General features: G+C 38.8%; 1 protein-coding gene and 1 long non-coding RNA gene across 2 annotated transcripts; one reads left to right on the plus strand and one right to left on the minus strand.

The window, feature by feature from the left end:
* Positions 1-1,102: 1,102 nt before the first annotated feature.
* On the plus strand, positions 1,103-10,592 carry MRPL39 (mitochondrial ribosomal protein L39). The gene is made up of 10 exons (XM_065741826.1): positions 1,103-1,168; positions 1,496-1,702; positions 2,586-2,725; positions 3,523-3,622; positions 4,774-4,841; positions 6,062-6,174; positions 7,234-7,299; positions 7,805-7,958; positions 8,710-8,757; positions 9,650-10,592. Exons 1-10 carry the CDS (start codon positions 1,117-1,119, stop codon positions 9,734-9,736), a joined length of 1,035 nt encoding a protein of 344 aa, XP_065597898.1. The 5' UTR covers positions 1,103-1,116; the 3' UTR covers positions 9,737-10,592.
* Positions 10,593-14,554: 3,962 nt separating this feature from the next.
* On the minus strand, positions 14,555-15,061 carry LOC136052037 (uncharacterized). Its single transcript, XR_010622517.1, has 2 exons — positions 15,001-15,061; positions 14,555-14,910 (listed from the first exon to the last, which is right to left on the minus strand). It is a non-coding gene; the product is annotated as an uncharacterized LOC136052037 (long non-coding RNA).
* Between the last annotated feature and the right edge of the window lie 452 nt (positions 15,062-15,513).

The following is a 15,513-nucleotide window of genomic DNA, read 5'->3' on the forward strand; positions in this document are numbered from 1 at the left end:
TCAGTTGCTCTTCCTCTGTCCATTGATGCCATCACTCCATTGAAGATTGGTCAGGTGTGGTTTACTCTCGGTGAAGCTGTGCTGGCCCTCTTGGATGACTTCCTTGTCTTGCATTTGCCTTAACATAGCTTCCAGGAGTGTTTAAAATGTGAGGAAGGAGAACAATAAACATGCCAAAATTCTTGGTATATCGAAAAATATGATGAAGAACAGGAACAGCTCCTGTAGTCTCACATCTGGGTTTCTGGATGGCAGCCCAGGTAAGCAGGGCTCCAGTGGCAGGTGTTGTATCAGCAGGAGCCAGCAGCCCTCAGCTCATCTCGATATGGCTGACTACAGCCAGAGTGGAAAATTCTGTCTGTCACTGGCTGTGGTTAGTGTTAGCACACTTAATTCTTTCTGATGCTGAGTTCAGTTATAGACTTTTCATTTTAATGGAACTACCTGAGTGTTACTGTTTTGACAATGGCATTCTTGGTGACTGTTGTGTCTTTGCTATTGGGGGATCTTGCTGAAAACTGCTGCCAGCTGAAATGTAAAACATTTCACAAATGTTTTTTACAAATAATGAGTTGTTTCACAGATTTTAACTTTGCTCAATCAGTGGTTTTACTACATGGGCTGTAGTTAGCTTGTGCTTACCTTAAATCTTTTTTGGGTGCTGAAGTGGTAGAGGAGTTCGTGATTGCAAACTGGCAGTTTGCCGCATAGAGTCGGAGTAACAAACTTGGCTGCTTTTGCACACTGTTGGCCTCTTGCTGTTTCTCAGTCAGTGCAATGAACAAGTCACCAGGCATTTCCAGCCGACGGCTGGGCCTCAGCTATTAACCCTGTAAACTCAGCAGCGAGTTGTCTCCATCAGTTCCACGTGATCCTAAATCTGCCGTTCAGGCGGGCGGTGTAACCTGCCGGCGTGAGGACACGTGTGAGCGACACAGAAAGGCTGAGAGCCCGACCGCCGCGAAAAAAGCACGCGCGGACCGAAACGAATCCCGAGGGGCCACGGCAGACGAGGCTCCACGGAGCCGCCTGGCGGCCGATAGCGGAGCGGCGGGCGGAACCATGCTGCCGCCGCCGCTGTTTCCGGCGGGGAACAGACCGGGGTGGAGTTGCAGCATGGCGGCGCGCTGGGCCTACCGCGGTCTGCGCGGCGGGCGGGAAGGGCGCCGTGAGTAGCGGCGGGACAGGGACAGGGACAGGGGCGACGCGGGGCGGTGGGCCGGTTGCCGGCCTCTCTTGCGGCCTTTGCTTCCCGGGGCCGGGCCTGCCGAGCGGGGCTGGTGGTGACCTGCGGGCTGCGCCGTGCTAGGGGCGTCTAACCCCTGGGGGCGTTAGCGGGGAGTGGGTGCTGGGCACAGGGGCGAGTGCTGTCTGCGCTGTCTACGTGTCTGAGGGAAGGCTAGTAGTGCGACGTCCCGTCCTCCCTTCTGCGGAAACCAGCGTATAAAACGCCTTTGACGTCTTTTTGTTAATTTTAGATCGTGTCTTTTGCCAGGGTTCAGCTCCTCAGTCTCTGCTTCTGGACTGACATCAGATGAAGTTATTCAGATGCGTAACCAGCTCTTTACCAAAGAGAAGGAGAGGCAGTTATCTCTTTATCCACGAATTGAGAAAATTGAAGTGAAATACACTGGAAAATCTCACCCCGGCAGCGTGTTCGTAATGAACAAAGCTTTGTCTACACCGTACAACTGTGCCATGCGTAAGTGAATGGACTCGTAAGCTAGCAGACTCATAAACTGCATGAATTATAGAATCATAAGGTTGGAAAAGATCTCTAAGATCACCTAGTCCGAACACCAGCCCACCCTCACCGTGCCCACTGACCACATCCCTCAGTGCCTTATCCACATGGTTCTTGAGCACCTCTGGAGACAGTTGTCCCACCACCACCACCCTGGGCAGCCTGTGCCACTGCCTCACCACTTTTTGAGAGGAAATTTTTCCTAATACCAAACTTAAACTTCCTTTCAGGTGGTTGTAGAGAGTGATAAGATCTCCCCTAAGCCTCGTCTTTTCCAGACTCAAAAATCCAAGTTCCCTCATCTGCTCCTCATAAGACTTGAACTCTTTTCTGATGTCACTGATAGTGCAAATTAGTTGCCAATGGAAGTATTAGCCATGCAAACTTGAAACATTAATGCTAGTGATGTTTAATGACATGGGTAAGGAATATGTATTCAGAACATTTGTATTTAAGTTTACAATATATTTTTAATGTAAACTCAATGTTTACTTTAAACTAGGTGACTACATGTAAGGGAGTTGGACTAGATGACTTTTAAAGGTCACGTCCAACTCTAATGATTCTATGTATACATGACTGTGGCCTTCAAAGGCCCTTTCCAATTCAAACAATTCTATGATTCATCACATAAAATACATTTGTCTGATGTAAAATATATCAGCAGAAATTGAGTTGAATGTTGTAGATTCTGTTAATAGCTCATCCTTCCAAGTCACTTAAGAGCAGCTAAACTTGCAGTTTGTTGTTAGAAATGCAGAATGCATGCTCTGAGGAACAATGTTAATATTGTGTATCAACAGTGTTAATAACTGTGTGGCGTGTTTTTCACTTTCTTTAGACTTGAGTGAATGGCATTGCAAGAGATCTGTTCTAGCCCTCGTGGATGGTGAAGTCTGGGATATGCATAGACCCTTGACCAAATCTTGTGAAATTCAGTTCCTCACCTTCAAAGATGAAGATCCAGAGGAAGTAAACAAAGTAAGTCTGCATCTTAACTGTTTGCAGTTGACCTTCATTGCAACCATTTGATTCTGTATGCCCCTTTTAGTTCCTCAAAGTTTGTTGTCATGAAAGTTCATAGATGTTTTTAGTGGTTAGAGCATCATGGCTATTGTTATTTAGAGCACAATGTGGGCTAGGTGTTATGAAGGCATCCCTTTCAACCTAGATTGTATGATTTTACAATTTGAGATTTAAATTTAGCCAGAGAAACAGCTGGCTTGCCATTTTCACAGAATCACAAAGTTACGGAGGTTCAAAGGGACCTCAAGAGATCATTGAATCCAACCCCCCTGCTAAATCAGGTACCCTAAAGTGGACTCCACAGGTAGGCATGTCCAGATGGATCTTGAATATCTCCATAGAGAAAGAGTTCTCACCCTCTCTGGGCCACCTATTCCAATGCTTTGTCACTTTTACTGCAAAGTTCTTCCTCACATTAGCACAAAACTTCCCATGTTCAAGTTTTAGGCCATTAATCCTTGTCCTATTGCTGCACACCACCAAGAAGAGCCTGCCTCATCCATTTGCCTGTCACCTTCCTTTAGATATTTATAAACATTTATCAGATCTCCAATTTTTTATTTTGATTCTCTTGATGAATGTTCTAATCATCACCAAAAAGAAGTTTAAATTCTAATGAAAGTGATGCTTGGGTTGTCATGAAGGTCTGTGCCTAATTCAGTGAAATGGTGTTCTTTGATGTAAGTAGCTGATGAACCAAGTGAAAGCTGTTACCTTCTGAGTAATGATGTGTTCTGAAATACTTCTTACAGGCCTATTGGCGTTCCTGTGCTATGATCATGGCAAGTGTGTTAAAGCGGGCATTCAAAGATGAGTACTCCGTGAATCTGGTTAAAGCTCCAGAGGTGCCAGGTGATGTAAATCTTCTGTCATTAATTATCTTGTCTTTTTTTTGCTTAAATGAATGTCTAATAATATTACAAAAGAAAATCAGAGGCTCCTTTTCCAATGCTTGATCATACTTAGTAATGTACATGTGTTAAATGGAATTGTTATAGCCTTTGTATTTGGTATGATGGTTATATTGAGATAATACAGAATTTGTATTTGGTGATGTTAAGTAGTTGGGCTTTAAACTGTATTGACTGAGTGACCTTTACATAACAGCTAAGTTATGTGACTGCTCTGAAGTGAAATAGGTGAACTGGAAAAAAGACAGGAGCCTATCTTCCTAAACTGTTTTTCTATATCAGTTGTTACACTAAGAATTAAATCTGAGTTCCTTTGCCATCTACCTAAATTACTTTTCTAAAGCTGTAGCTTTGAAGATTCATGAGTCTTATTTGGCATGATATTGGCAGAGAGAGGGAGGAGTAGACAAGGGAGTCTGTGCTCTTGGATGCTCCATTGGAAAAATAATTATCAGAAGAAAAATGTGATGTAAATTAAAGAAATCTTGGTACATTTATCAGACTGAACATAATTTCTTCATTCACATATGGAGGATTGGTCTGAGTGGTAACTGGATATGTGTGTTAGCACTTCAGATTACATAAGTTAGTAATTAAAGTCATGACCTTTTTATTGTGAAGGTACGTGAGTAACGTGAACATTTAAATAATAAAAAATTACTATGTGTTCATTGCCTTGGAAGGTCATCAGAGTATGAACAGGGTTAATAATGACTCACGTCCATCTGTAGCCTAAGATTCACAGAAGTGAGAAAATGCTCAAGAGAGACTTTATGGACTTGATGATCCTTGTGGGATCCTTCCAACACAGAATATTCTGTAATTTTTCTAACAGAGCTAAATTATTTCATATCTGACATAAAAGAACATGGTTGATTGGATGGAGTCTTCCTGCCATTGATTTGCTTTTGAACAATTTCAGGATTTGTCTTGATTGCTAGATTTAGAGTGGATATTGCGATCCTGCATATTTTATGATAAAAATCTTAAGATTCTGTTTTAATTACTCATTTTTATATATTTATGAGTACAGTATGCCAATGAAATGCGTACTTCATTACAAACATGAATATTTTCTCTTTGAAATTGCAGTGATCTCTGGAGCTTTCTGTTATGATGTAATTTTGGACAGTAGACTGAATGACTGGAAACCAACAAAGGTAAGTGCAATAAATTCTTGCTCAAAATGTTTTGTAGCTTGCATCCTTGTCCGATGGTTCTTTGGTGAGAGAAGAGGGTAGTGGTGTAGAGAGAATTTTTGGGTTTTTTTTTTTCCCTTTCATAGGGTTTTTTATTTTACATCAGGAATATGCCTCAGAAACTAAATCTCTGCATTTATCATATACTGTCTCTCTCTGAAGAGCGCTCTCAGTACACAAACTGGGTTTCTTTCAGATGTGTTTAAATCCAGAGGTGTTCTCCAGATGATTAGAAGTTTTCGGCCTAAAGAGCTAGAGCGGCTTTAATCTGAAGTACAATTCTGAAAGCAGTGTGTGGCTGCTGGACCTCAGTGCCTTCTTTGTTACTATACAGATCCACTCCTACATAACTAACCTTGTCTGGTAGTGTAGATGCCATGGTAGGCTTGCAGCATTTATGTGAGTAGAACCCTCTGACAGTAAAAGTGTATCTAATTTGCATATTTTCACGTAGTAATGTACAGCATAATCAGTTTATTGTTGTAAAAAAAGCCTGAGCACATTCAGCTGGAACACTTCTTAAGATGTGTTAGCTTGTATTTTGTGCCCTTCTGTAAATCTGATTATCTGTCAACTTAGGTAGCCGGTGTAATTTAATAAAACACGGTGAGTGTTTTGTCTTCTTTGCATGCCAGAATACCAGCAGATGTGTTTGTGGCTAACACAGAAGTGTTAAAACAGTTCCAAATTTTTCTTAGTTGTGGCCTTGAAGTTGAAAGAACAGTCTGAAATACTTGGTAAATGATATAATAAATGCAGTTTCTCTTAAAAAACAATTTCTCAATTATCGACAAATCTGAGTATGCAAAGCTTTGTTTTCTGGACCAAGATGATGAATTTCTAACTTATACAGTATTTTTTCTTTTGATTCCTCTAGAGTGGAGGCTGTTTGTAATTGGAATCATGATTCTGGGAAACAGAATACACAGATAAATCTTGAGCAGTTTTCTCAGGAAAATCTGAGTTTGACTCCCAACATATATATATATATTTTTTTTTTCTGATAGAACAGTGCCTGTGGATTTGTTCTTTAGTGATAAGTTGCTGATAAATAGTAATGACTGCAATCCTACAGCAATAGTCTACAGTTGTTTTGACTAATATTTAGTGTTTCTTATGCTTTATTCAGTACTGCTTTGAAACAGTGGCGATGGATTTATATGAATCAATTACTTTTTTAGGACAACTTCCGTTCTCTTACAAGGGATGCCAGTAAGCTAATTCATAAAGACCTGCCTTTTGAAATGCTGCATGTTGAAGCAAAAGTAGCACGTGAAATGTTTCAGCATAACAAGTAAGTGTATGAATTTGCCTTAATTCACTTAAATCCCTGTGTGTTTTCATGGATCTAAAATAAGGTGTGACAGGTGAAGTAAGACTGAACATCTTAGCATTCTCTCCAGAGGGGAAGACATTTGCTGGACATAGCATTATGAGACATGGAAAGACTGTAGTCTTTTAACTTTAATATTGAGCTTCAAGATTTCAGTACTTTTGAACTGGAGCTCTGGTGATTAGACTTCATGTGCTTGTTGCTTTAAGCCTTTGCTGAAAGGCTTTCATGTTTAAAGAAATGTAGATTTTTCTTATCTCGGTATCTTCAAATGAATATTTGATGAAATGTAGTTTTTGAGCTCTTCAGGGGGAAAATAGGCAAAATGCTCTGGGCTGTGCTACAAAAGAAAGCCTGTTTAAAGGACTTTTTTAGTTCACAGACCTCTTACTGTTCTGGAAAAATCACCTGGTCCGCATCTTTTCCATGTTAGGAGAGAAGTAGGGAAAATGTTAAATCATTTCTTGTTTTGTGAATGAGAGTTTTGCTCATAGCTAAAGTTACTGCAGAAATAAATAGTATTTTTAGTCTAATGATACTAACGTGGTGTACCATCAAGCATCTCTTTACTAGGTTGGCTTCTGTGCATTTAGAGCAGGTAGGAGCTCACTTCTGATAATGGCATTAGACATCATGTATGTTTCTAGTGTGAGGAGAGACCGCTTTGCTGTCTTGCAGATGACCAGTTGTTGAGGATCTCATGTTGCATTTGACCTGTTTATGTGACCTGGTAGTGTCTGCTGGTCTTCTATGTCTTGAAAAACTTTCATGTGAAGTAGTAGGCTCATTTTATCTTTCTGAATAAAACTTCTGAGAGAGCAAGGACCTCTTAAAACATATATATACTTTATGAAATATGCACATACACATTGGCATATAAAATTAAGGGTTTAAACCTTGTTCAAAGCTCTCAAATACAAACATGATTTTAAAAAAAAAAAAGGTCTTTAAACCAATCTTTTAAGAACTCAGTGTTAAAAGGTATTAATTTTTTATTTTTTTTTTATTTTTCTTGTCCAGGTATAAAATGGAGATGATAGAACAGAAAGCTTCCCAGGATGTGGAAGGACTTGTAAGACTACATAGGTAAGCAAAACTAAACTCTCTTTCTGTAATATTTCACTGAAAGTTTTAATTATATTGCAAGTAATATCTGCAAGTGAGAAAAATAAGTTACTTATAGATTTTAATTTAAAAATCACTGTTAATTGCTGTCTGTACTCTTATCAAGCTTTTTTTTATTATATCCTTCCTCCCACTCTCTAGTTTGAATGACAGATTTAACTTCACTATTAAAGTCAACATGAGTTCAAAAATTTGATAAACCCAAAGCTGTCTTTTGGACTTGAGTTATAGACTTTCTGAACTAATTTTAGGAAACTGGGTGACCTGTACTTTTTCTTCAGGAAACCCAGAAATGCTAAACTGTGGATGTGTTTAGATTTGGTTTGGGATTTGTGTGGATTTTCTTTCATCCTCTTTGATGTGTTCTGTAGATAGGATTTTGCTAATCAAAACCAAGTAGGACTGTAATTCTCTTTGATTATATTTTGGTCATAGTGGATTTCCTTTCCCCTTTGGTTTTGGACAGGCTTGGAGATTTTGTTGATGTTAGTGAAGGACCTCACATTCCAAGGACAAGTTTCTGTTTCCAGTATGAGATAACGGCAGCCCACAATCTTCAGACTAGCCAATCTGAGTTGATAAGGAGGTTTCAGGGCGTGTCCCTGCCAATCCATTTGAGGGTAACTACATTTTTTTCTGCATATATTTTCTACATTTTCTATGTTTTGTCTTCTCTTTTTAAAGTCAGGGCATTTGGTGTATTTTCTGATCTTTATTTTATAATGTTGATAGTTTAGAGGTAAGAGGAGACTGAGTAGCCAGAAGTGATGGCTCAGGATGATGGCTACAGTGGTTGTTTGAGGCTAATTTCCCTGGAACTACTGTGGATGTGGAATCAGAATCAGAAAAGTTGGCACTTTTTTTGTGCTCTTAGTGTTATTTTCAGTTTTGTTTGTGCAGTTGCTGCATGGCTATTTCATTAGCCTTGCCTTAGTGAATTGTTTATTGTTGTGTGCTTAAAATGTTTATTCAGATTCAGGAAAGAACAGAACTTTGAATTTACACTCATGATGAAGGGTACCACATCTAAGTCTTTCATTTATAACAAAGTAAAACTTGAAACAGCAACCCAGGAAGTGCTCTGCAAAAATATAGCTAGAGACAGGAGTCCTTCCCCCTTCTATTGACTTCTATTATACTGGCCTATGGTCTAGAACATGTGCTATTGTTTTCACTGGGAAAGTTTATAAGAGTCAACTGATACTTTAATGGGAGGAATGTGGGCAAATTGGACATTAAAGTAGTAAGTTGTAATGTATGAGTTGGGGATTGAGATGTTTTTATGCCATAATTTCTATATACTTGTGAGAATCTAATCTATAGTAAGATTCTTTTTCTGCCTCTGGTAACATTTAATAACATTTAATACAGGCTCATCACACTGTGTGGCACAAGCTGCTGGAAAGATCAAAGAGGCTGGTAAGTCTCACTGGTGAAATTCATCTTCCCAAGTATGGTAATACACTGTGACAGAATAGAATTGAAACGATTAGAGATGAGTAATATTGTCAGGAATGTATCTTTAAGAATAGAAATGTTAACAGGTGAAGAAAAATTGAATGCACATGAAATCTAATTGCTTTGTTGTAGAGGATGTGCTGGTGTTGTTTTTGAAGTTTGACTATTAAAATGCACTGTACCATTTGGGAAAAAAAAAACAAACCAACATTATTTGATCAATATATTTTTTAATTTTCCAAAAAGCTGGAGCAAAGTATTTTGGACTTTCATGACTGAAGCTGCTACTGAGAATCCCAGATGTTTTTTTTATTAGTCTCTCTAAGCTCTTTTTAATCATCACTTGAAACTACATCAGTATTTTTCAAATATAAGGAAAAAGTTTAAAAGTTGAAATTGGCTTATGCAAGAAGAATTTTACACTGCCTGAGTAAATGCAAAAAGGTGAGTTTTTAGGATATAAGGAACAACTAAATACAAATTTGCATATAACCAGTGATTGACTTTCAGAACATGGTTAAACCTAGGAAATAATCGTAAGAATTAAATAGCAGATTTTGAGCCTTCAAAACAATTACTTTATTTACTTTCATAGCTGAAGAAACTAAAAATACGGTACACCTACTGAAATTTGTTAGCCAAGGAGGTGCTCAGAGCCTGGTATTTTTTATATGAGCGTGATATTTTTTAAATGAAATGAGTTTGAGGATGCTTCATTTTCAGGTTGTTTAATTTTGGAGGCAGTATTTGCCTGTGACTGCTGTCCTTTCTCTTTAGACTGAGGGGAGGATTTCCAGGATCCAGACTTAGATCATGTTTAAAAAACAATAACAACATTGTTACATTTCTGCAGGTCACTCAGGAAACAAGTATGGAAGCAGCAGCAGAAAGTCATGAGGCAAAAGATGAAACAGAAGAAGGAAAAACTCTGTCAGTGTAATTTAACCTCTAAATGTACATAATAAAGTATTTTATTTGTGTGTGTGTGTGTGTGCTTGACTTAATTTGTGTTACATGTAAAAATGTCTTGTTTTAATTCATTTGAGTTCTGTGGAGCTTAATCATGGATAAATGAGAGAGCCAGTATTTCACGTTTCATTCTACTCGAATTTCAGTTTTCTGCTACTGCTAGGCACTAATTTTACTTCAGGAAAAAAAAAAGTTTTGTTTTTATTAACTTACCTTCTCTCGAGAATGATTTTATGGATCCAGATGCTGTCCTCTCTGATTTGCGCTGTTGGGCCATCCTCTTCAATGTGATGCAATTTCAGGACCACGTGTTTGGTCTTAAATGAAGAAAGAATCTGTAACTCCTGTCACAGTGTGTTTCTTGCTGGAGCTTCCTGATGAAATTCCCCAGACTTCTTTGTCTACTGCATTAGAAAGTTGAGACAAATGTCTTGAAAACAAGCAAACAAACAAATCCACAAAAAACTTCCAGAAGCCCATAAAGGGTTACAAAAGATTCTTATTTCCTAATTTTGATTTTCTGTCAGAACTGAAATTAGATTATCTTTTGTGTTTACTGTTCAAAAGACTTCCCATTCAGTATCTCACTGAATAATTAATGTTGCTTTACTAGTACAAGAATAGCAGAATGTAAATGCCAAAAAGTTCTTTGTGGTTATTAATTGTCACCTGTACAAGAGCAGTTAATATCACTTCTAAAGATAATTTTTCTGAACAGTACTAGCAGTGTAGTACATGACTTCCATCCCCAGTGTAGTGAGATTTATTATGCATTTTTGCTTTGATATTTAAATAACATAGCTTCAATTAAACGTCTCAGGTGGTTTTTGTTGGATGATAGTTTCTGACATTTTGTATTTTCATCCAAAGCTCATTAGAACTCTCATTATACCAAAAGACATTTTACTGCTGTTTGAAGTGCAAATATTTTCACTGAATTTCATTCCACTTATTTCACTCTTAACTGCATCTCTTGCCCAGCAATTGGTTGGTACACAGTTTGGCATAACAGGGTGACACTTCAGTAAAAAGCATTTAAGAAAGTCTTGCCTAGACTAATGAAATTGCAATAACTGACAAGTAAATAACTGCTAAATGTGACAGAAAGTAGAAGAAAGGCAAGTGATGAAAGTAGCTTCTGTTGAAATTGTGGAACTCTTAAGAAATGTATCAAAATACTGTTGTTCTTCTGCAGTTCTGTGCCCAGTGTCATTTTTTAGCTGTGTTATTGAGATGTGAATTCTATGTATATACTAACAGACTGTGGACTCAGATACTGTTTCTTGTGAACTACAACATGTCTTTGAGGTACTGTCCCTGTTCCCAGATTATTTAAAAAATCCTTTCTTTTCCTTCCCCTGTTTTCCTTAGTCTGATGATCCTTTGTCATGTTATTGGCTTTTTTTTAAATTTTGTTTTAAATGGCATTCTTACATAAGGTTTAGTTAAGTGTACATACCTACATAATGTATATTTTCTTAAATGATCTCTGTACTGAATGTCAAATATTTTTTCTTTTCACCCTAACCTTCTGGAGTGTGCTTTGACCTTAGACCTGTTGCTCTGGTGCTACTGGAAAGGCTGACATTGGCTAGTGTACTGAGGAACGCAACATTTGTGCTTTTATTTTATACTTTTAAAGTGCCTACAGACTTTGATTAACCCACGTGGAAATTATACAAGTGAGAACTCATCTAAGCATCCTGTTCTGAATCTTAAGCCAGCATGAGAATTTGGATTTATTTTTTTTTAACCTTAATGGGAGCTTAATAATATACAATATTCTGTGTTGTAAGAAACCCGCAAGGATCACTGAGTCCAACTCTGGGCTCTATGCAGAACTACCTGAAATCAAACTCTGTGTCTTAGAGTGTTGTCCAAACACTCTTTGAGCTCTGGCAGGCATGCTCACTGCCCTGTGCATCCTGTTCCATGCCCACTGCCCTGTGGTGCAGCACTGTCCCTAGCCCCCAGCCGCCCCTCCCCTGACACAGCTCCATGCCGTTCCCTCGGGCCCTGTCGCTGTCACACAGAGCGGAGCTCAGCGCTGCCCACACAGCTCGTGCCGCGAGGTGGCAGCAGCGGCGCGGGAAAGCAGATCTCCCTGTGGGGATGCAGGGACAGGCTCTGGGAGGAGGCAAGCACGGAACTGTGTTACGGACGAGACTGTTGAGGGCGCCAGCTGAAGGTTACATGAGGTTAGGAGGGGTTATCCCCGGATGGGTCAGACGTATGTCCAGAGTAGGGTGACGGAGCTGCAAAGGATCTGGAGCACAAGGCAATATAGGGAGCAGCTAGGGGAACTGGAATTGTTCAGTCTGGAGAAGAGGAGGCTCAGGGTAGGCCTTATCCCTCTCCACAACCACCTGAAGAGAGGTTGTAGAGAGGCGGGGGTCAGCCTCTTGTCCCAGGTAACAGCAGTAGGACAACAGGGAATGGCCTTCAGTTGTGCCGGGAGAGGTTCAGCTTGGATGTTAGGAAAGCTCCTCAGGAAGAGCAGTGCGGCACTGGAACAGGCTGGAAAAAGGGGTGGTGGAGTCACTGTCTCTGGAAATGTTCAGAAACTGAGGGACATGGTTAGAGGGCATGGTGGGGTTGAGCTCATGGTTGGAATTGATGATCTTAGAGGTCTTTTCCAACCTTAATGATTCTATGATTCTTTGTGATCTAGAGGTAAGGAAGACACTATCAATTCTTCTTAGTAAGGAAGGCATCATAATGCAAAATACAGATTTTAGAGATGGGGGAGGCAGGGAGATTTAGGCCAACATACACGAGAAAAAGACAATACCAGCAAGTGGTAATTTCTTACTGCTGTTTGGTAGCTAAGCTTATGCTCTACCACTCAGTTTATCGCAATCCTTTTTAATATCTGAACTTCCTAGTGCAGCGGTATTTATTTTGCAGTTCTTTTTTTATTTTTTGTAAGGAACCCAGACAGGAATTCACTATCAAAACAAAACAAAACAAAAAAAAACAAAACCATTCAACAGGAAGAATTGGCAGTGGATATTTCTTGAAGGACACCAACCATGTGAAAATGATAATGCTATCATACTGTAGTCTTTAGTAATATTTAACCCCACTCATGGACAGCATTAACATTTTTTCAGAGTATAAAGAATATCTGTACTTTTGTGTATGCTAAAATAATACCTGCAAATTAATATATCAGGTTTTTTTTTTTTTCTGGGGAATCAGCTGTGCAGAAAAAGAAAACATATAAATGGTATAACAACCATATTTTTATCTGCTATTTATTTCTTAAGTTCTCAGATCACTTCTCATTTATGTTTTAAAGAGAGGAAATGTATGAGAACATGAGTATGATTTTTACAGCATGACTGTGAGGATTGGGACCCATTCTCCTCCTTGGAAGTATAGCTTTTACTGACATGTGTATGTAGGACACAGTGGAAAGATGGGGTGAAATGAGGATGACATTGTTTGAGTAGCATGCCATTCAAGATCACTGAGGTCAGTACTGTATGCCACAGTACACAGCTCTGTTGTTGCTGGAAGGGTCTGAAGAAGAGATAAAAATCCCTTACTGGTGCCACACAGTAACTGAGACTTATTGAATAGAATGAGGATACAGGGATTGTATCAAGAAGTGTTTTTCTTTTGAGAGTACATAATAAATATCATCACTTAATGCTTCTTTTTAATCTGTGCATCCCATCAGAGAATTTAACTTATGGAGATAAGCAATACTACCTTCAGATTTCTGCATTTCACAGAAGTCTGTGTTAGAAGAGGCTTCCCAAGGCCATGGTACAGCCAGGACTCCTCTTTGCCACAGTGCAGTGCAAGTGCACCAGGGCCGCTTGGGACCTGCTATCAGCTCTCTGGCAACAGTGCGGCAAAGGAGTGCAGCAGTGAGTAGCTAATATGGGGCTGGCTGCCCACTCCTAGGGTCTCAGGACCACCTCAGCTTCAGGAAGGGAACTGATATCTTGAAACATTGCTTCAAGTTGACTGTTGCAACCTAGGCCCAAAACCTGAGAATTTTCATTGGCTCTTCTCTCTCACCACAATTGCCTTCCCACTTTCAGAGCTAATTACCTGGTGACATTCATACAAATATGTTTTTTTTAGCTCTGACTTTGGAAGGAGTGAGCTGGCTCTTGTGTTCAGGTGGGCACAACCTCTTGCTGCCTGTGTTCTTAGAGGAGCTTCTGATCTCACAGCCTGCTTTGGCTGTCATGCCCTGCAGCAGGCTTACCTGAGTGGAAAAGTGGTATTCACTGAGACTATTTACGTGTGACACTGTTTTATAAGTGAGGCCATTCGTAAGTGCTTGTGTTCTCAAGGTGCTACTTAAAGGAGTGCATGCAAGGAGTCCACAGTCAAAACACTGTAGACAGAAGAGAGTATACATATTAACAGAATACAAAAGTCGACCTTATTTCTCTTCTTACTTAATGATCTATCCTTTGGGGCTTTATTTTCCCCTTATGTTCCACCATGACTACTCATTAAGCAGATTTAATTAGAGAATAAGATAGAATATTTCAAAGACTCCCTGTCTCAGTATTTGTGGGCATTTACTATCTATCTATTTTGACCTTCCACAGAACAGTTATAACAGTATTTTCCTATCTCTTGGGAATTTCCTGAGATTTTTGTAAAATTCTGGGAAGCAGTTATAATTTCAGATTAAAATAAATATATTTTCTTTTTCTTTTAATGATAATATCTTTCTAACTAAAATTAAAATCTCAGAGAAGCGTTTGTTGTTTTTGTCTTAAATAAAATGAAGTTCTATTGAAGAGAATAGAATGCAAAGTTATGCATGCAAGAAGTTTAATTAAACACTGTCCTTTCTTAAATGAAATGATGTAATCAACTATTTGTGCAAGAAGCAATGCCAGAAGACCTGAAAAGCAATAAAGTAAAAAACACAACCAGAATTGAGTTGCTGAGCCCAGAATATTACAAATTCTACATCCTTCTAAGGATTTATTGATATATAAAGCTACTTTTTTTCCAGTGCCTTTAACTTAGCATACATTCTACCAAATGCATCTGTTTTCAGAACAGCCCATCTTTTTTACATGTCGTGTGGAAGTTTTCTCAGTATAGTATTGACTAATTCATGATTTCTGTTCTCCTCCCACAGCAGCAGTTTGTTCCTTGTGAGTTCTGGTGAGAGGCGTGATACAGTGTTAATGCTAACATGTAGGAGTCATTCAGAGGTAAAAACCCCTATCACAATTAGCATTAACAACATACAGCCTACAGAAGAACTCCAGAGTCTGAGGCACAAGGAACTGAAACCTCCGTTGTTATTTTTCCCCTTGATACACCTATAGAATAAAAAAGGAGAAGAAGAAATTTGTCTAAAAATTATGTCATAAAGAGTACAGACATCAGAGGAAAAAGATAAAATCTGTCGTTAGTTAAATGCAAAAGAACCATCTGCTGTGTATTTAGAAAAATTCAAGTCTGCGATTGTTTTCAAGTTATTTTTGGGAGAGGTAGGTTAGTGTTATTTTTCTCTGAACTACTTTTATTTCCATCCTTCTTTTAAATACATTTCTTGTACTGCTTTATTTTCACTGAATGGAAGCAATATAAACTGTAGCAGTCTAACCCAGTTCTGTATCCCTTTATGTACCAGTTAATATCGTCTGAAATACTTGAAATATTAGGAACCACAAATAAACATGTGAACAAACACAAATAGCCTGATTTTATTTTTCTTAATTAGACAAAATACTCAACAGAAGAGCTGACTTTTTAATA

The sequence above is a fragment of the Cyrtonyx montezumae genome, unplaced genomic scaffold (assembly GCF_038088225.1).
Source record: "Cyrtonyx montezumae isolate F1298 unplaced genomic scaffold, pur_monq_1.0 scaffold_3, whole genome shotgun sequence".
Classification (NCBI taxonomy): Eukaryota; Metazoa; Chordata; class Aves; order Galliformes; family Odontophoridae; genus Cyrtonyx; species Cyrtonyx montezumae.

Excerpts from the sequence above, each read along its gene's own strand:
- MRPL39 (XM_065741826.1), top strand. The coding sequence starts at position 1,117 with ATGGCGGCGCGCTGGGCCTACCGCGGTCTGCGCGGCGGGCGGGAAGGG. Across the intron at positions 6,175-7,233 it reads GAAATGTTTCAGCATAACAA|GTATAAAATGGAGATGATAG; the intron begins GTAAGTGTATGA and ends TTTCTTGTCCAG. Across the intron at positions 7,959-8,709 it reads CCCTGCCAATCCATTTGAGG|GCTCATCACACTGTGTGGCA; the intron begins GTAACTACATTT and ends CATTTAATACAG.